General features: G+C 39.1%; 1 protein-coding gene across 1 annotated transcript in view; it reads right to left on the bottom strand.

The window, feature by feature from the left end:
• Positions 1–587: 587 nt before the first annotated feature.
• Positions 588–22,052, bottom strand: part of b4galt2 (UDP-Gal:betaGlcNAc beta 1,4- galactosyltransferase, polypeptide 2) — a 41,009-nt gene continuing 19,544 nt past the window's right edge. Inside the window, exons 4-7 of the mRNA XM_077614801.1 lie at positions 12,446–12,633; positions 12,241–12,363; positions 8,440–8,544; positions 588–3,113 (exon numbers count right to left, since the gene is read on the bottom strand). Coding sequence (XP_077470927.1) covers positions 2,963–3,113; positions 8,440–8,544; positions 12,241–12,363; positions 12,446–12,633 — 567 coding nt within the window. The 3' untranslated portion in view covers positions 588–2,962. The remainder of the gene's footprint in view (positions 3,114–8,439; positions 8,545–12,240; positions 12,364–12,445; positions 12,634–22,052) is intronic.

Below are 22,052 nucleotides of genomic sequence, written 5' to 3'. Positions count from 1 at the left end.
GGGCCGTATTTTTGACACCAAAAGATGTAAATTATGCAGAGTTGTGTCAATATGGAGTGTATCGCTATAGAAAATGAATGGATGGGAGACAATTACACTACATAGTGGATAGATTTGCTACATTTTGATTTAATTTGGTATTTAATAAGGGACAGCAAATATTAATGGACATATTCATATTCATGTTAATGAACATTTGCCATATAATCACGTTTGAAAACATTTTTCTATCAACCCTCCAAAATGGGGTAAACATAAAAATAAAAATAAATAAACGTAAACTAAAGGTCACCTTCTCATTAACGTTTTATATTGATCAAATTTGACAAGAAAACGGAATATATATGTATATATATATATATATATATATATATATATATGTGTGTGTGTGTGTATATATGTATATATATGTATATATATACATATATACGTATATATATGTATATATATACATATATATACATATATATACATATACATACATATATATATACATATATATATATACATACATACATATATATACATATACATACATATATATACATATATATATATATATATATATATAAATAAATAAAAATAAATTTAAAAAAAGCTTGTAATATAGTTATTTGATTTATAAGTGTGGCTCACATGGTAAAAATGCCCTAAAATGTGATTAAATTTTTTTTTAGGAATCATTATCTTATTTTAAAAAATAAACATATTTTTTGTATGTATAACATATTATATAAAACATGTAATCAATTCAAATCAATAACAATGCGAGAAATACACTAATTATGAACCTTCACAACAATCTAAAGTTCAATTTAAAACATACAAATTATTTTCTGATTTTGGCGAAAGCAAACCAAAAATCCATCCATTCATTTTCCACATTATGTTATTTATATTATTCTATAGCCTTGGAATTCTAGCGCCAACCAAAACTAATGATTTGACGGGAGTACTTCTACATAAATGCCCAAAATAATCCCGTTAATCCGAGCCAATCATCCCAATCCAACATACGGCCGCCGTAATGGCGCACAACAAACAAGCTTTCTTTCATGGAGTTGCTAAACTGAAGCGGTTAACGACTTTCTAACATTTTACGCCGCCTCGTAACCCAAATTGGAATATCGCCCGGGAGATGGCCCAATGCGTTTTGGCCGCGATTGGCGACATTAAAGCCAGCGGTGAAATTTGCCGGGAGGGAATCGGGGAAGGTCAGTGGGACTCTGCGAAGGCAATCGGAGGTGATGAAATGCAAAAGAAACGCTCTAAAAAAGAAAAAAAAAAGAAAAAAAGGAAGACGCTGTGAATGCCTGCGCACGCCAAGAAAGGACCAGAAAAAACAACAACCTTGAGCCGAAAATTAAAGTACAGTGGTACCTCGTCATACGACCGCTCGTCATACAAAATTCTCGTTTTACGAGGGAAATTTCGATCGAATAATTCGCCCGTCATGCGATCAAAATTTCGTGATGCGACCAAGCCAGGTCTTTTTTGCATATCTTTCGTGTATAACAATATCTACGAGCACGGAACGATTCATTCAGACGAGTTTCTCCTAAGACCAGGAAACGCGCAACGCGCATGCAAAAAGAGGGCTTTCTGGGTAATGAAGTATACTCGTGCACACAACACCCATAGGCAATGGCAACCTTTCTCAGAATAAAACTTCATTACCCACAATCAATACGTGGGTAAGATCAACTATTGTATTTCCTGTTATTCTTTCTAAGGAAAGAAGCTCCCGCGATCGTTCTTTAAAGACTACTTGATTAGCCTATCGCGTCGTCCGCTGTATGCTCGTATATCAAAATTTGTCTCGTATCTCAAGATAAATATTTACCCGAAATTTTACTCGTATCCCAAATTGCTCGTATGTCGAGGTATTACTGTATTATTGTACTGAACAGATGGGAAATTAGTTTTTCACCCCCTCAAGGCTCAACCACTCACAAATGGGAAAGAATTGTTTTGGTTTAAAAGTTGGTGGTCATTTCAAACGTGTCATTTCCTGACTTAGAAATTCACTAGTGAAGGCATCAGCTCGGTGTAAAAACTGGACGTAGGCGACAACAACAAAAAAGACATTAAAGCATAAAAACCTTGATATGCTGAATATGGGGAAATGATGGATGTACTGTAATTTAAAAAAATAATAATAATAAAGAAAACATTTCAAAAAAATAAGGCCAAGTGCTTCCGAAAAACCAAAAAAATAAAACAAAAGCTTTTCTAATCTAATCAAAAGTCAACCGATATTTTACACAAACCGATAAAACGAAGGGAGGCGATAAATCAAAGCGAAGGCCAACGAATGAGAAAAAAAATATGGCATCAAACGGGAATAACATTGAATTTAAATACATTGAAATTGCACGGTGCCAATAAGTCACAGCGAGAGGATTGATATGTAAAAAAAATTAAATGAAATGACCTTATTCCGTGTTTCTTTCTGGCTCCAAATCAAATTTCGGGACCTTGTCGCCAAATCCGACAAATCGTTAGCACATCGGAATCCCGTTTGCCTTAAAAAAAAAAGCGCTAACGGGCCAATTTGGAGTGGCGTACGTACAACATATTCCCGTGGCGGCGATACCTTGTTTCAAAGAAAACGCAAACCCAAAAACGATACATTCATTCGGGATTCTTCGCCACTGGCGTAGTAGCATCGTGTCTGCGCGTTCTCGACGCCGTTGACCTCGTGCTAATAAATCCGCGCCGTCCGAGATTGGGATCTCAAAACTGCTAGCGAATGTTTTTTTAGGCATTCTGAGTCACTTAGCCCAGAGCTCCTGCGAAACTGCGGCTTTTCGCAATGTGGGCAACTTGGGCCCCGCTTTCCGAAGTTGTCCGGAGGTTTAGTAGAGAAAGGGAAAGCGTAAAAAAAAAACCAAAACCCCCAAAAAGTCTTGGTCGTGATGCGCTCGCGACATCCTTTGGCTAACGGCCACCGACCTTGTGGCTATCCCTTGAAAGGCCGAGGCGGTGGTTTGCCGATCTCTACGGATATGTTGGTGTACAGCGGGTACCTTTTGACCTGCACCACTCTGTAGGTGAGGGAACTGATGCCGTCCTTCCTCATGGTGTTCTTCGTGTTCTGGATTTTGTTAAACCTGGACAAACGAGGACAAACTTGGAGTTAAAAACGTCGCCGTTAGCAGACCTAAGTAAAGAGCGTAAAAACAAACTATGTCGCGCCAACCAAAGAATACACATTCATTCATTTTACATAGCGCCTTAGCCTTACGAGGGTCACGGGGGGGTGCCGGAGCTGATCCTAGCCAACTATGGGCAACCTGATTTGGTGGCCAGCCAATCGCGGGGGACAAAGAGACAAACAACCATTCACTCATAGCGAGGGACAAATTAGCATACAATTAGCCTAGCCTAGCATGCACATTTTTTGGGATGTGGGAGGAAATTCAGAGTACCCGGAGAAAACCCACGCGAGGCAAGAACATGGAAAGTCTACACGGCAGGTATAGAACAATTCTTGATCTCAGAAATGTTGTGAGGCAGATGTGCTAACCCCTCGACCAATGCGCCGCCTCGGTAACCCTATTTACGAATGCATTATACGCAATATTGCTCAACGTATAAAAATGATTAAAATGGCGTGAGTGAGTCTGATGATGAAAAGTCTATTTATCAAATGTAGTATTTGAATGATTCTCAAATAGCAAAGGAAGCTAAAGTGAAGCCGATCTAAGCTGACACATCTGGGCTGATGTCAACGGCATCTGCGCGGAGGGCGCCGGTGATTCATTCTCTTGCCGTCTTACGCAGCAAAACAGTGCATGTCGCAAATTCAAGATGGCGCCGAGGCATTTGCGTATCCTCACGGCTACGGGGGCATTGCAGCGCGACGATGCTTGCATCTGGTCCAAAAGAAACCGGGCTGGCGTGACATTTTTTGTTTGTTAGTTTGTTTGTTTGTCTTTTTGGGCGCTTACATCATCAGCAGAGTCATTAGCCGTAGTGGATAGGCTCTAGGATAAGGGTGTCAAACTTTGTTTGGTTGGCGGGCCACATTAAAGTAGATCTCATGTGGGCCAGACTAGTCATTGGCCACTCCCAGTGCAAATGGATTGGACATTTAGAGTTGTCAATGGCACTGAAAGATGAGCATCCACAGCCAGTTCAAGTGTCAACGAGTTAAGCTGTGGTGGTAGTAGTAGGAGTGGTTCCTATTATACATTCATTAAATAGAGCTGTAGTCATAGTAGCAGTCATTTGTCTTAGACATCCACTAGAAGGAGCTGAAGTCATAGTAGTATTTGTAAGTACTGGGTTGTGCTATAGATACATGAGATAGAGCTGTAGTAGTAGTAGTAGTAGTAGTGGTTTGTGTTATACATCCGCTAGAAGGAGCTGTAGTAGTAGTAGTGGTAGTAGTAGTAGTAGTGGTAGTAGTAGTGGTGGTAGTAGTAGTGGTGGTAGTAGTAGTGGTAGTGGTGGTTTGTGTTATACATCCACTAAATGGAGCTGTAGTAGTAGTAGTAGTGGTAGTAGTGGTTTGTGTTATACATCCACTAGAAGAAGCTGTTGTAGTAGTAGTAGTAGTAGTAGTAGTAGTAGTAGTGGTAGTGGTAGTAGTAGTGGTAGTGGTAGTAGTGGTAGTAGTGGTAGTGGTGGTTTGTGTTATACATCCAGTATAAGAAGCTGTTGTAGTAGTAGTAGTGGTGGTAGTAGTAGTAGTAGTAGTAGTAGTGGTAGTAGTAGTGGTAGTTTGTGTTATACATCCACTAAATGGAGCTGTAGTATTAGTAGTAATGGTAGTAGTGGTTTGTGTTATACATCCACTAGAAGAAGCTGTTGTTGTTGTAGTAGTAGTAGTAGTAGTAGTGGTGGTAGTGGTGGTAGTGGTAGTAGTGGTAGTAGTGGTAGTAGTAGTAGTAGTGGTAGTGGTGGTTTGTGTTATACATCCAGTATAAGAAGCTGTTGTAGTAGTAGTAGTAGTAGTAGTGGTAGTAGTGGTTTGTGTTATAGATCCACAAAATGGAGCTGTAGTAGTGGTAGTGGTAGTAATGGATTGTGTTATATATCCACTAGTTGGCGCTGTTGTAGAAGTGGGGTTGTGCAAAAATCTGTGATCGGGACAATAGTAGTTTTTTTATTTGAGCCTCAGCAGTTATATGATGCATATGTTTTAATGCACTTTAGCTGTGAGGATTACACAGCAACTAGCAAAATGTTCTGGACAGCGAGGCAGACGCAGGAAACGGAAATCTTTTCCTCGAACAGCGTGACACCATGAGGTAAAAATAGAAATATGGGAGAGGATTGACACTTCCATCTCAACAGAGTCGGTCGGGGGGCTGTCGGTGAGGGGGGGGACACGAGGGGGGCTTGCGTCGCCTGCACTTTGGAGCCAAATGAGCCCTGCACGACAGAAGAAAAATCAAGCGTGGACCAATCCCGAGATCAAATTATTCCGGGGTTGACAGATGGATGGAGGAAGATACGGCGATATTAAAAAATAAAAGAAATCTACGGCTAAATCCGCCATTGAGCGCGCAGATTAAAAAGCCACAGACTAATCCTGCGCGTACATAAAGAGAATATTCGATGCCCTCAATTTGGATGCCGGGAAGCCACTCTGGCACACATTTTCATTTGATATACATCCAAGCACACGGGACATATCACCAGCGCCATCCAGAAAAAAAAGGCGGCCGACGCTTGATTGACACTTTCCCCGATACGCCGCGACGGCATTGGTTGGTCGGCGCGCTCTAACGGCGTTTTCTCATTAGCCGACGGAGCTAATAGGTCTGCCTCGACTAAATTGTCTTTATTGACTAGAAAGAAAAGAAAGAAAGACATTTGAAAATGTGACCTATGCGCTGAAACGGGATATAAATGGAGGTAAATGATAAATGGAGTATAAATGGAAAATTGAACACGCCATAAGGAATTTATACAGAAACAAGTGTGTGTATGTGTGTGTGTGTTTTTGCAGGTGATGAATGTGCTTCTTTTTGCGCCTGCGCTGACCCGCCGTCTCATTGTTATGCTTCACCATGACCGGGAGACATGGAGAATGGACTCTTGTTTGCGTGTGTGTGTGTGCATGTGTGTGTGTGTTTATGTGTGTGTGTGTGTGTGTGAGTGTGTGTGCGCAAAATAACATGCACTCATTGAACTGTCAAGGCGACGCTTCCCTGGATAAACATGAGCAAGCTCCAATAAACTCATTTGCATTCCCTAAAAAAGGCCGTTTCGGAGTTTGTTTGCGCCCCAAAAATATCGATTTGATACTTTTTTACTATTACATCGATTGCGCAAGAAGCCGCAGAATTGAGGAGTGTTGTTTAAAATATATTAAGGAAATGACTGGGATGCTATTTAATAAGATAAGGGCAGGATAGTCATCGATTTTTATTCGGTGGCTGTGGGATTGTGAGTGCGACTGCTTGTTTGTGTCCGTGTGGCTTTTGATTGGCCGGCGACCGGTCGGAGGTGGAGGAAATATGCTTTTCTGATGGGGAGATTGGTAAAGAAAATGAATGAATTGCTTAGCGTAATTTCCGCACTATAAGGCGCATGGGAGTATATAATGCACATTTAATGAATGGTCTATCTTAAAAATTGTTTTATATATAAAACGGACCAGATTATGAAAGTAGTAGTAGTAGTGCTGGTGTTGGTAGTATAGGGATGGTTTTATACATTCACTAGATGGAGCTGTAGTAGTAGTTGTTAGGAGTTGTGTTATTAATAAAAGTCGACGGGAGCTGTGCTTAAGGGATTATTTATTTTTATTTTTTTAATTTTCTATTATTTTGTATTTTTTTTTAATTTTTATTATATTTTTTAATATTTATTATTTTTCATAGGTTTTTTTTAAATATTTTGTATTATTTTTCATTATTTTTATTTTTCTATTATTATTGTATTATTTTTTTGTTATTTTGTATTATTTTTTTGTTATTTTGTATTATTTTTTAATTATTTTGTATTCTTTTTTAATTATGTTGTATTATTTTTTAATTATGTTGTGTTATTTTTTAATTATTTTGTATTATTTTTAATTATTTTGTATTATTTTTTAATTATTTTGTATTATTTTTTAATTATTTAATTTAAAGTGTTATACATCCACTAGATGAGTTTTAAAGTTTTAAAGCACAAGTTGGAGACTGCAAGTCTAACTAACTCATTGGCCGCCAATGACGGCGACAGACGAACGAATTGGACGTCTATCGCCGATTTTGCAACCCTACCCGCCCATCACTAGACCTTGAAAAAGAAATGACATCACGATCCACATTTAGCAACGCTTGGGAGACGGAGACGGAGGGACGCATGATTCAACCTGTCCCGTTGCATTATTAATGCGTGTTTCTGCTTCTCCGTAATAATAGCCAGCGCAACTGGCGAGAAAAGGCCCAAGCTCGGGAAAGGACACGTGGCGCCGTAAAACGAGTACCCCGGGGCCCGAGCCAAGCGGCGAGTCTTAACGCTCGAGTACTTTCAGAGCGTCTTCTGAGAGAAAGGCAGGCGTGTCCTTTCTATTAAGTGCATTTCGGCGCATTTTTTTTTAATGATTCATGTGGCGAGATGTCAACGTACAGACGCTCCCCTACTTACGAACGAGTTAGGTTCCGAGCGATTGTTCATAAGTTGAATTTGTTTGTAAGTTGATTCAGTGCTATATTTTGTATTATAATTTATGTTTAACATTTTTGACTTTACCTATAAAGTACACGTCTACTTACAAAATTGTCAAGTTACGAAAAAAGTCTCGGAACCAATTAATTTTGGAAGTAGACAAAAAAAAATGGCTTCCCGGCCAGTGATAGCGCCCTGAAGGGCGGAGGCGGAGCTTCCGCTTTTGCCGAGCGTCATTTCAAGTGTTTTCCAGACGCATTAAAGCGTCTGCTGTATAAATAAATGACTTATTTGCTGTTGTGATAAATGAGGCCCAATATGGTGGGATGAGCCCTCAGAGGCACATTCATCAACAGGAGGGAATATAGCACCGCCTCACATTAAGCTCTTTAAAGGCGGATTATCACTGTTTATTCTCTCTAAACGCTAACCGCCTTCCCGCATAGCAAAACACCAGCACTGGCCCCGCCCACTTCCGTGCCAGGCACCCACTTTTGACAAACTTCACCAAAAGTTAGACCAGGTCTCTCATTTTAGGGTACTAACAGGTCACTTTATGTACATTTTGGATCAATTCCTATCGATTTTAGTGGAATTAATGGGCTCTTTTTGTCGCTTTTTTTGCTCTTTTTGTTGCTTTCCGCTAAAATTCTGGGCCATTTCCAGCCGGCTACGCGCAAAGGACCATGAATTCTCGTTTTGGGTATCGCGACTAGCTTCTATCCACCGATTATACAGTGAATTTCTGCATTAAACTGGAGTGGCAAAGCTCAAATTTGCCTTTAAAACGGTGTATTTTTGGAAAATGGATGAGTGACGCAATACCTTTGAGGATTGGGCTCGTTGTGTTTGTCTCTTTCGTGTTTGATCATTCTGTAGCGGCCGATGCGCACGTCCGGCCTGGACACCTTCATCCCATTTAAAGTGATCCTGCAACACACACGCAGCAGCAAAAACATACTTTAGATGAGAGTAAGACGCAAAAGTTATTGGCTTGAATGGCCTCACAATGGCGGATTTTCCGCGGGAATGCAATCGAACGCGCTAGCTAGCAAAGTCCGAACAACGTCCGCTTGCCACCACGCGTTGAAAAGACTATCCAAAGGACAAATTGCTCTTATTTGTTTACATAATAGCGTCGCAAGCGTTTCTCCATTTTTGTTGTTGTTGTTGTTGTTGTGCACAACAGCAGAATAACCCGAATAAAATTGCCTTACTAACCACTTCACCCAGACACTTGGACTTGAACAAATCAGCCTTTTTTTTCAGCGCACTCGCTCGGAATGCTATTTTATCACAGTGGTCTCAAACATACGGCTTGCGGGCTAGAAGCGGCCCGCTAAGATTTCCGACCCGGCCAGCGGGGGTGATCTGCCAGACTTTGCAGCTCAGTCACACTTTACAAATACGGAATCAAACCCTTTTATTTTTTTCGACACGGGCACTGTGCCACTAAAATTTTTGAAATGTCATGAAATATGAACCTGAAAAAAAATCATGTTAATGACAAATAACGCAAACACGTATAGATTCTGTGTCCTTCGATGTGGATCGTGTTAGCTACAGGCTAGTGTAGCGTGTTCATGGTGGGTGAGGGGATGCTGGGAAATAGTGCGCATCACTGTCAAGTGGCCTACGGTGACAAGACAAGGGTACACAAGTAGGGGTGCTTTGCCTGCTATCGTCAGCGTGACCCCGTTGGACATTTGGACACGAGTACCAGCTGTAGGTTCATTCTACACGCAAAGTATTAGCAGTCGTAAAATTATACATTATACCTTATCTCAATTCAACAATATATATATATCTGCAACACGCTTATTTATTTATTACCTATTTATTTATGTCTAACATGTCTTTTTCTCTGTATTCTCAACATCTTGCTCCTCTGACAGTGAAATTTCCCGAATACGGCATGAATAAAGTTATCTAATCTAATCTAATGTAATCTAATGTACTGTAATGTACTGTAATCTAATGTAATCTAATGTAATGTAATCTAATGTAATGTAATCTAATGTAATGTAATCTAATGTAATGTAATCAAATGTAATGTAATCAAATGTAATGTAATGTAATCAAATGTAATGTAGTTTAATGTAATATAATCTAATGTAATCTATTGTAATCTAATGTAATCTAATGTCATCTAAAGTAATCTAATGTAATCCAATGTAATCCAATGTAATCCAATGTAATCCAATGTAATCTAATGTAATCCAATGTAATCTAATGCAATGTAATCTAATGCAATGTAATCTAATGCAATGTAATCTAATGCAATGTAATCTAATGTAATGTAATCTAATGTAATGTAATCTAATGTAATGTAATCTAATGTAATGTAATCTAATTTAATGTAATCTAATCTAACAACCAGATTTTGAGCTGCGTGTCTGATTAGCACAAAAAAAAGTTCCCACTAATAACTCATCCACATTGGCTATCTTTGTTCAAATCGGGGGTTAAAAAGACATCTCCCTCCATTATTGATTTCCTCACTATATGGTATCAGCAAATCCACAAAAACTGTCGAGTCGCGCTCGACCCGCATACAAAAATCGACCCAAAAATAAATAAAAATAAGCCTCCAGATTTGATATTAAACGTGTGTGAATGCAGCAGAAGCTTGTCCAAAATGAGCTTTGAAGGGCACACTTCTTACGACTTCGCTCTTCGAAAGGCTTTGAAAGCAGTCGGCCGTGACGAGGTCGGTCGGGCAAGGCAATGCAAGGGAGGGCAACGGAGGGGGGGGGGGGGGGGGGCGGCAGCTAGCTCCTAATGCGAGACCACCCATGACCTTCACACACACGGCGGCTTAAAGCAAGATTAATAAATTGCCCTTGTAATGTGGCTCCGAATGAAAATCATAAACTTGGGCAAATTTGAAAAGCTTTACTTTGAAAAGAAAAATAGGACAAAGACGACGGACGGGATGGTGACGAGGGCATCCCGGATTTTTATTTATTTTCATTTTTTTGTCCTGTCACTGACGAGGTTAAAGCACAGATAAAAGGCACGTTGATGAACCGCATCGACGAGTTTATTTGACAAAAATGAGCCTTTTGACGTGCTGGCGGACGCGCAAACAAGTTGAAATGGGCCCAAGCTAGCTTATTTTCTCTGGAGTTCAAATGTTGAGGCTCGCGTATTAATATTGTTGTGTCATTTTATGGGAAAGAAGAAAAGGGAAATGGTCAAATTTGGACGGACTAGGGCTTTTTTTTATTGGACACGTGATCGATAAAAATGGTGGTGTTCATTTAGCACTACTCAATATATTTAGAAAAATGGCCAGAAATTAACTCCTATTTTGGTGGAAGAGTAAATATAAGGTTATTGTTTTGCCTCATGTGAACATCGTAAGGAATTGGAGGGGATATTTACCAAGTTTTAAGTCATACTTTTTTTCATTAACAAGACCAAAAAAACTACATGTAAACAAAGGGAGAGAACCCCCAAAAACTCCAAGGTATTTTAAACCAAAATCTACAGAATCAAACATATCAGGGCAGCAATTTAGTGTTCAACCAGCTAGCCTAGCATCCATGTTTTGGGAACGTAGGAGGAAACCGGAATACCGGGAGAAAGTCCCCGCAAACCCGGGGAGAACATGCCAACTCCACACAGGCGGACCCATCTGGGATCAAACTCGGGACCCTAGAACTGTCAGGCCAACGCGCTACCCACTCATCCACCGGACCACCACAGACTAAATCAATGCAAAATTTAAAAAAATAAACTACAAGCCTAGTGATACAGTAATCCCTCGATTATCGCGGTTAATGTACACCAGACATGGCCGCGATAAATGAAAAACCGCAAAGTAGGGTCACCCCAATTACCGTATTTTTACGACTATAAGGCACACTTAAAAGTCTTAAATTTCCTCCAAAATAGACAGGGCGCCTTATAATCCAGAGTGCTTTATATATGGACCAATCCTAAAATTGTTATCATGATAAAATAAAATAAATCAGTGGATAGGGTACACCATCCTCTACAGCCCTCACAACTACGGCAAGCAGCCCCCGCCCGACTCTACTATTTTCCCCGTAGAAAAAGTACTGCGCAGTGACTGCTGGGATATGTAGTTCTTTTGTCAATACACCCAATGGATTGTGGCCTGGATACATCGACATCAACACAGCTTGACGAAGCATGGAAAGCACAGTTGGAAAGGTTACGTTAGCTACCAGCTAGCTACTATTTGCGAATGGATTGTGGCCGCCTGGACGAACGTATCAAACTCAGCGTTTTCGATGACTCATTTGGACAATTGTTCAATTCGGACACAGAAAATGAGGACTTTGATGGATTTGTGGGTGATGATGACGTGAGTACATTGTAAAATGGCTAAATAAAGTACAACCCAACTCAGTTTTGCTTCCGTTGCGTTGTGTCCGTATGTTTAAGTTGGTGTATGTTTTGCCATGCCTGGCTGCGTCTTTAAAAACGGTGCGTCCTGTGTGTGTGTCAAACACAGAAATAGCACTCGTTACTGACACTGCGCCTTTAAATGTGATGCGCCATATAGTCGTGAAAATATGGTAAAATAAATAAATAATTAAATTAATAGAGGGATTACCGTCCAATTTTACGTTGCAATTCCGTCTTGAAACTCACCTGTTGTAGATGTCGTCATCCTCCCCTCCCCAACCCCAGTACTCGTTAGGGAAGCCGTTGATCTTCAGGAACTGTTTTTTACTAAGCCCCGAAACGCCTCCAAAGTAGCCGGCGTAGGGCAGCCTGACCAAAACCCAAACAAAGGACGCCGGTAAACAAACAAAGCAAATTCCGGCGGCGCCAATCCACGTGGACGTCCGCTCACCTGAAGCCGAACTTGTCCATGGCGATGGCAAAGTGTCGGGGCTGATCGTAGCAGTGGTAGAGGTTGCGGTCGTCCATGGGGATCAGGTCCACGTCGCTGAAGATGAAGCAGTTGTAGTCGCCGTCCTTCAGCGCCTCCGCGTAACCCACGTTCAGCAGCTTGGCGCGGTTAAACGTGTCTTCCCCCAACTGCAAAAAAAACACGCAAATGTCAACTCGGCGTCGGCTGCTGACGGCGATTAGATGAGATTACTTTATTCATCCCGTATTCGGGAAATTTCATTGTCACGGTAGCAAGAGGGTGAGAATACAGACACAGAAAAAGACATTTTACACAGAAATAGGTCATAAATAAGTTAATAAATATAGAAATAAATAAATAAGAGTGTTGCTGAAATATGGTATGTATATATATATATATATATATATATATATGCATGCACATACATATACATATATATATATATATATATATATATATATATATGCATGCACATACATATATATATATATATATATACACACACCAATATAATAATTCAAACTTGTGTCTGACTGGTTTAAAAGTAATGACTTATTCCATTTAGAATTGCGGTTTTACGCATTTAACAGTACAGAATGAAAAGGGAAAAAAACAAAATATTGCAATAATTGTCAGAAAATTGCAATTATTTTTTGGGGTCAAAATCGTCCCTGTTACACAGCAATAGTCAAAATAAAATGTGTAAGCGTCTAGTTAGACTTTAGAAAATAAAAATTAGCAATGACTGACTACTTTCTGGCATTTTATGGACCAAACAAATGAAAATTATTACAGTCATCCCTAAAATATTGCGGTTAATGTAGACCAAACATGGCCGCGATAATTGAAAAATCGCCAAGTAGTATTTTTTTTTTTTTTACTTCAGTGCTGAGTCTTAGTAGCAAAAGTGGCTTCTGCTTACAAGTTTTCACATTCTAAACTTAAAAAAAATAATAGCAGAAAAAAATCCCAAAGTAAGTCACGATACTTGAGGGATTACTGTAGTTTGTTTTCCTAGTTTAAATCAGAATTTCTGAAACAAAAAAGTTGACAAATTACCAAAATTACCAAAACGTCGGTCATTTGCCGCCCTCCATTTTTATGAATCTCACGTTTACGCAGCTATACGTTACATCTTTTTCCCCCTCACCCATCTTTGGGGACGTATGAAACTGATGTACTCGTACGATTACTCCGAATGATCAGTTTCATTAGCATCAAGGTTAATCAGTATATAATCCTCACATCTGGAGGATTTACCCCGCCGTCCGCGTTATTTACGCTCGCCGCCTTTCATAAATCGGAATCTGCGTCGACGCCGCTATGTGTCTAGTAAATAACGGATCGGTTTCCGCGTGGGAAATTTACGGCGCGGCGCCGTCGCCGGGTCGTGCCAAGCAATTAAGGACGGACGTACGGCTTTAGCGTGGCGGCCATATTTAGTGGGCCCACCCGTGCTCTTGTATTTATGAGCGCTCAGTGGCGGGATGGATTGACCTCTACTAAGCTGCCGTGCACCATTATGTTTTACACGTTTAACGCACGTGTGTGTGTGTGTGTGTGTGTGTGTGTGTTTGTGTATGTTTAGGTGTTGATTTGTGTGAACATTGTATGCAAAAGTATACGATTAAATCGCAATCTTCTCTGGAGAATAAAATGAAAATGAGTCATTTCAATCCTCATGAAAGCTAAATTAATGCTAAGTTAATGTTAGCTCATTTCATTATCAAGCTAGTTAGCATTATGCAAAAAAACACTTGATGACCAAACAACTTCTGGGTCATGTTTGAGAAAAATAAGCAACAAAATGACTATTTCACACTTTTAATCTATGATTTAATGTTCATCATATTTCGATTTTAACCTTGTAATAGTTAGATTTTAATCTGGTTATATTCATTTTCATTTTTCTCTCTGAATATTACATTGTATGACCATTGGTCAAGGCACAACAGTACTACAGTAATCCCTCGATTATCGCGGCTTCACTACATTGCCTTTTTTCTGGGGGATTTTTTTGGCGGTGGTGTTAATTAATTATTATTAGTTTTTTTTTTTAACGTTCATCTTTACTTATCGCAAACTTGGCGATTTTTTCCCCGCTATTAATTTTTTCTGGGAGATTTTTTTTCATTTAAAGTTCATAAAAATGTGAAAAACCACACTGAAACTCGCAAGCGGAAGCCACTCCCCTTTCCTCTGCTTGCTACTAGAACTCAGCACTGAATTTAAAAAAAATACATATTTTTTTTCATTTAAAGTTCATAAAAATGTGAAAAACCACACTGAAACTCGCAAGCGGAAGCCACTCCCCTTTCCTCTGCTTGCTACTAGAACTCAGCACTGAATTTAAAAAAATACATATTTTTTTAAAGCTCATAAAAATGTGAAAATCCACGCTAAAACTCGTAAGCAATGAAGTAAACATTTTTTATTATTTATTTATTTATTTATTTATTGTTTTTTTAAATAGGGGTGACCCTACTTTGCAGTTTTTCGTTTATTGCAGCCATGTCTGGTCTACATTAACCACGATAATCGAGGGATTACTGTACTACACTGCTATAGCCAACCACACACCCACACACACGCACAAATACACACAGATATCTCATTCAAAAGCTAACAATCTTCAATCCCTCCCTCTTGCCATGGCTCGTTTCTCGTAGGAATCGTGGCGGGGCTGGCGAGGGGCCAAGAGCGCTAATTTGTCGCAACGACTTTCCCTGCGTGGCACACAACGGCGACGCACAAGCGAAAAGGCCACGGGCCGGCGCTGGCCAATTTAATTAGCCTGCTTGCCGTCCTGTCGTGAGCGGAGCGAAATCACATTAACACAATTGAGGGCCATTTGCTTGCAATAACACGCCGGCGAGCTCGCATACGACAATTTGAAGCTATTTTTAGCAAACTAATGACGGCCTAAAGAAGAGGACGCGCTAGGAGGATGCTAACTTAGAAGTGGAGACGTCCCGGATTTGATGGGTCATTTTCAGAGGATCGGAATCGGGTTGAAAAAAAAAATCCCTCGTGTAATGTCTCTACGAGCACTGGGCGGAGTCTTGCATTTTTTTCAGTGTATTTTTTCTTCCCGTTAGTCATTGCGAATGGCGGAGTGATCGCTAATACGAGAGGACTATATACTACTTCTGGTTGGCAAGTGGTCGTGCGTTATCCTAGTGGGAGGACATTTGTGTGCATCATTTGGGGAATATTTTGAAGGGAAGACAAAAGCAAACCGTGTGCGGTCGATTGGTCGCCGGTCTTTTGGTCGCGGTCTTTTGGTCGCCCCGACCGCGAAAACGGGCGACCAAAAGACCGGCGACCAAAAGACCGACGACCAAACAAGGTAAAACAACCCGGTCTACGCATCAATAAAAGCCAACAATGGCCCTGAGCAGTTTCACTGAGCCAACGTGTGATTGTAGAAGAGTTTGTATGTACATGCGTTGCCCCTTTAAGAATCGACGTCAGTCAGGGTCTTAACAAGTTCTCCAACAAAACACAATGAAAGTCTGGGAAATTTAGAGCTTTTCTTTAGCCTAATAATTACTAGGGCATTAAGTATGACTAAATAGTCATTCGCAGTTTGTATTTAGGGAATTTGAGCAACGATTTCAATGGTAATTATCACTTACCTTCCGGGCAACCAAAAGACCGGCGACCAAAAGACCGGCGACCAATCGGCCGTGTACCCTATTAAACACATTTTAGTACTATTAAACCACTAGTTATTGTTACTTTGTTAATAGATGTCGAATTAGAACAAATAAAACATTTTTTTCCAATCCAATATCCTGTTTTTGGTGTTTTTTCAGAGGGTTGGAACAAATTATTTTGTTTTTAGTTCATTTCTATGGGAGACGTTCATTTGAGTTACGAGTAAAACGACATACGAGCTCAGTCCCGGAACGCATTAAGCTCGTATCTCGAGGTACCACTGAATTCAAGTACGTGGACGCCATTGCGTCCAAATATTTTGTCTGCGGATGGCAATTCCGCAGGCACAGCGAGCATCTGCTAACGTCTTTTCCCTTCACGCCACTTGAGCATCTGATGTCAGGTGGCAGCTCCCCGAGTACACTTGCGTTTGTCTCTTTGCACACGTGTCAGCTGTTTCTCTTTGAGTGACACCCGGGAAAAAGCCACCCCCCCTCCCCCGTCGCTACGGCACGGCGACCTTGCCCTTCACGTCTTTCCGCGCTGACGTTTGTCGGCGCTCGTCACGGTTTGCATCCTCCCCTTTAAGTCCCTTCCATCTTTCTTACGGGCTTGGCTTTTCTGACACGTTCGCTTCTTGTTCTCGTTCGCCGTTTTTCCGCGGAGACGGAAGGGACTCCGTGTATTTCTCCATGTCTTTTGACACGTTTGACAGTTGTGGGATAACGAGGGTTATGAATTGCCATTTCCATTCCTGGCAGGGATCTCCCCATCGCAATCTTTTAATAAATAAGTACAAGTCACCTCATTTTGTGGAAAGCGATATCGAGTCCCGATCTGAAAAATAGCGCATCCAGATGTAATTTTTTTCACAATTTGGAAGTAGGTTAATAGCAAAAACCTTTTGTTGTTGTTGTGTAACTAATGTTGCCAATAAATTACGATGAAATATTTGGTTTTCCTAGATAAACTCATACAAAAAATAGTCCAAAGTGATGAATTGAGCGCTCTTGATTGTGATTTTTAATGCTCTTATTTCTGAAAGTTTTGTTTACAAATGTAAACATAGTTCTACAGTCGTACCTCTACTTACGAATGCCTCTCGTTACGAAATTTTCAGGTTACGAAATCCCTCTGAATGTAAAATGCACTTCCTGAATCTGTTATTTTATTTTGAAACTGTCCTGGTAACATCAGTGTGGCTTGTTTTTCATTTAATTACATTAATAACAAATTTTCTTAAAAATGTATTTCATTTTTGTCCGTTTCGCGCACCTTTGATAAAAAATTGGGGCACTGATCATTTTTAAAGGGTTGAGTTAGTATTTTTTCTGAGGACCATTGAACGAATGACAGAATTTACATATAAAGTACTTTTCTACTTACAAAATATTCAAGTTACGAAAAAAGTTCTGTAACCAATGAATTTTGTAAGTAGAGGTACGATTCTATGTAGTATTAATCGTGATATACATGTATTTTTTGCAATATAAGGCACTGAATGATCAAGTTTCACATCCTTTAACGGGGAATGAATACTTAATACTTCATACTACTACTACTTAATACTAAAAAATATCTTAAAAATCAAATTCTTATCTTCTGAAAATGACATGATTTCCGTACATTTGCTTTTTAGCCTTTAACAATACCGTATTTTCACGACTATAAGGCGCACTTAAAAGTCTTAAATATTCTCCAAAATAGACAGGCCGCCTTATAATCCAGTGAGCCTTATATATGGATTTTTTTTTAAATGTGTCATTCATTGAGGGTGCGCCTTATAATGCAGTGCGCCTTATAGTCGTGAAAATACGGAAATTTTAATGAGGCGATTCTGCCAAAAAACATTCCGCAAATCATAAGACTAAAAAAACAACTTCTAAATCGTTCCTTACGTACAATTTTTTTCCCTTCCTCCTCCTTCCTGCTGCTCCCATTTTCTCATTATGTCCGGAAACTCTCTAACGCACACACACATACACACACACACACAAATGTACACACACGGCGTCTGGATCGGACGCCACGCGTCCATTCCAGACCTGCTGCGGCTGATACCGCGAGGTGACTCATCCCTCCTCGTTTCCCATCACCACCAATATGGGACGCCATCTGCCTCGCGCCTTAACGCCGAAGCCTTCTCCAATCTCGCCGTCACTTTGAGATATCGCCTGTGTGTGTAGGTGGCGCTGTGTGTGTGTGTGTGTGTATATGTGTGTTTCATCATTTCCTTCTAATTTTCTCTCATTTTTGCCTGTTTTCCTCAAATCCCCCAAAAGTAAATGCTATTTCCTTTATCCTCCGTTATTTTAATTTGAATTCCCCTTATTAAGCGATTAAAAACTACTAAGGCACATATTTTCACACACACACAGGGCACACGTAAAAGTCTAAAATGTACTACAAAGTGGACGGCTTTCGGCCCTGGTAAAACGGGCTGTAGCCACCATCTGAATTTAAGCTTCCTGCCTGGGCCATATTCAAGGAGGTTTTCATCATGTTCTGATTAGAAATAACAAGTTTAACGTTGGCAACTTTTGCGTTTAACTCTCGGGGCGAAGCCCGTCATCTGACGACGACGCCCACGTGACGCGTCAAGCGTTTTGCTCAATTTGCTTCCTGCAGGAAAAAAATGTTCCGACGCAAAGACGAGCGCAACGCAACGGTGCTGCTAATTGCTATGGTGACAATCACACACTTGACGGAGGCTGAAAATAATTACGATGAAGGATGAGCCGCTGCGACGGGAGAAAACAAACTCAAATAAAAGACGGAGAAGGCAATTTGCTCAAAATACGACAATGGACACTCAATTTCTCAAGAGAATATTGATTCAAACTATATAAATTTCCGCAAAAAAAAAACATTGGGGGAAAATAGCAACGTGTCCTAGCATTGAAAAGGGTAGCTGTTATATGACACGTGCTAACGGGTAAAATAAACTTTGTCATTTGAGAAGATAATTAGCTAAAAATACAACAATGACCACTCTATTTTTAAAGAAAATATTGATTATAACAATGGAAAATTCCCTTTAAAATAACATTAGGGGAAAATAGCAACGTATCCTAGCATTAAAAAAGCTAGCCATTATTTGAAACGTGCTAATGTTATTTAAGAAAGACAGTTAGCTAAAAATACAACAATGACCACTCTATTTCTCAATAAAATATTGATTAAAACAATGAAAAATAACTTAAAATAACATTAGGGGAAAATAGCAATGTATCCTAGCATTAAAAAAAAGGTAGTCATTACTTGACACATGCTAACATAATTTGAGAAGACAGTTAGCTAAAAATACAACAATGACCACTCTATTTCTCAATAAAATATTGATTAAAACAATGAAAATTTCATCTTAAAATAACATTAGGGGAAAATAGCAACGTATCCTAGCATTAAAAAAAAGTTGCCATTATTTGAAACGTGCTAATGTTATTTGAGAAGACAGTTAGCTAAAAAATACAACAATGACCACTCTATTCTTCAAGAAAATATTGATTAAAACAAAGAAAATTCCCCCTTAAGATAACATAAGCACTAAAAAAGTTGCCATTATTTGACACAAGAAAGCAAAGCTAAAAAAAGAAGCTAAAACAGCTTAGCATTTTAGCTTTCCCAACATGTCGAAATTATTATTATATTATTGCCAAAGATGGCCCGAATTTATGTTAAGGTCACGGATGAAGCGTATTCAAACTTTCAAAGTTTTCCCCAGTTTTTTTTTAATATAAAGTCCATGCCTCTAGTTGATGGAACTAAATGATTTTTTTTATGCTTTCAATTATTTTCAGGAGCAGGCGTGTTAAATTATGAATGCCTCCGATTCTTTTCACAATGTCTGAAGTTGCTCTTTTCACAGCCCAGACTTAAAAAAAAAAAAATCAAATTCAAGATATACATGGAGATCGCTATCTTCTTCCCCGGTCATTTTTCTTCCCAAACATTGTTAACATTTCATTATTTCTTCCAGTGTTTGGTAGTAACGAGATAAGAATAAAAAGTTTTAATTGAATCGACACGACACCGTTAGCATTTGAATAAAAGCACGCTAACACGAGATCATTTGAAAAGCATGTCTTGGAATATAATTTGCAGTATTCTCCCAACAAATGAAGCGGAAACTAATGGACTTGACGTGTTCCAAAAGGATATCACGTTCCACTTTTCATCAGAACGCCAATTAAAATGCGGCACGATGCGATTGGCTGTTGTTGACGCAGCCGGGAACCGGTCGAAACCGGCCGGCGAGGGTTCAAATGGAATGAAAAGCACTAAAAATTGATCTTCACCGTCGAGCGCTTCATATCCAGCCTTCATTTTTTTCTCTTTTTTAGCAGGACTGGTCGCCGCTATCCTCCACGGTGTCCCAATTGGAAGCCTACTTCATATGCAGCCTTTTTTTTTTTTAGGATATTACGCAAGATGCCTTTCTAGTGCTAAATATAAGCGCCAATTCCCAGACTCCAAAAGTCCTTCCAACGCAGCTCTCCCCTCTCACCGGGGGGTGCTGGAGCCCGTCCTAGCCAATTCGTGGCAGTGGGCAGTGGACACTTTGGATTGGTTGCCAGCCAATCGCAGAACACCACGAGACAAACAACCAATCGCTCCTAGCTAGGGGTGATTTAGAGTGTTCGACCAGCTAGCCTAGCATGCACGGTTTTGGGGGATGTGGAAGGAAACTGGAATACCCAGAGAAAACCCACACAAGCCTGGGGAGAAGACACACAGGAAGGTCCGAACCTGGGAATATGATAACCCCCCTGTATTTATTAATTTGAAAACAAATCGGTGTGATCCTAAATTCGCAAGTAGATTTGAATTTAAAATATGAATAATAATATTATGAATAATAACAATAATATTCTTATTAACAAAAACGATTGATAATAAAATTATTAACAAACAATTGATAATAAAAATTATTTTTAACAAACACAATTGATAATAAAAATTATTTTTAACAAACACTATAGATAATATTGTGATTATTAACAAACACTTGATAATAATATTATAAACAAACACTTGATAATAATATTATTATTAACAAACACTTGATAATAATATTACTACTAACAAACACTATTGATAATAATATTACTACTAACAAACACTATTGATAATAATATTATTACTAACAAACACTCTTAATAATAATATTATTAGTAATAAACACCATTAATAATCATTATTAATAATAATCACTTACTATTATTATGAGTATTAATAGACACTATTAATAATATTATTATTCATACAAACTATTAATATTATTATTATTATCAATAAACACTATTATTAATAATATATGATGATAATAACAATGTTAATATTGCAATTGTTATTACTATTATTATTAATTAATTATGATATTATTATTAATAATACTATTTATTAATAAGAAGATCAATATCAACATTAACAACAACAACCATAATAATAATAACAAATAATAATAACAACAACAACAACAATAATAATACGGCCTCTTTTATACAGAGTAATTGCAAAATTAGAATCATAATAAATATCAAAATAAAACACAAATCCCATAAATGGAATGGACGTCTCTCGCCATTAATGCCAACCAATAAAGCCTAATAAATAAATACCTAAAACAAAAACATGGAAAAAGAAAAAAAAATATTTTACCCGATTACGACCCTGTGAAAATGACGGAATCGGGTTCGATTTCCGATAAATTCCGATTTTGTAAATTGTCTGATTAAGTCCGATTTTTGACTGGCGACATCCCTTGTAAAAACTGAAGGCTGATTGTCGCGCTATTTGAGGTGGTATCCGCTAATTCCAAAACGTTTGAGGTATTAATCACCCCCCAAAATAGATACGAACAGATTGCGAGAACACGTCGGGGCGGGCAGAACCAAAAGGTTATTCCACGGGGAGGAGAGGGAGG

Source organism: Stigmatopora argus, chromosome 12 (assembly GCF_051989625.1).
Source record: "Stigmatopora argus isolate UIUO_Sarg chromosome 12, RoL_Sarg_1.0, whole genome shotgun sequence".
NCBI classification, from domain to species: domain Eukaryota; kingdom Metazoa; phylum Chordata; class Actinopteri; order Syngnathiformes; family Syngnathidae; genus Stigmatopora; species Stigmatopora argus.
Note: the sequence above shows the minus strand (reverse complement) of the source record. Positions and strands in the feature narration are given on the sequence as shown.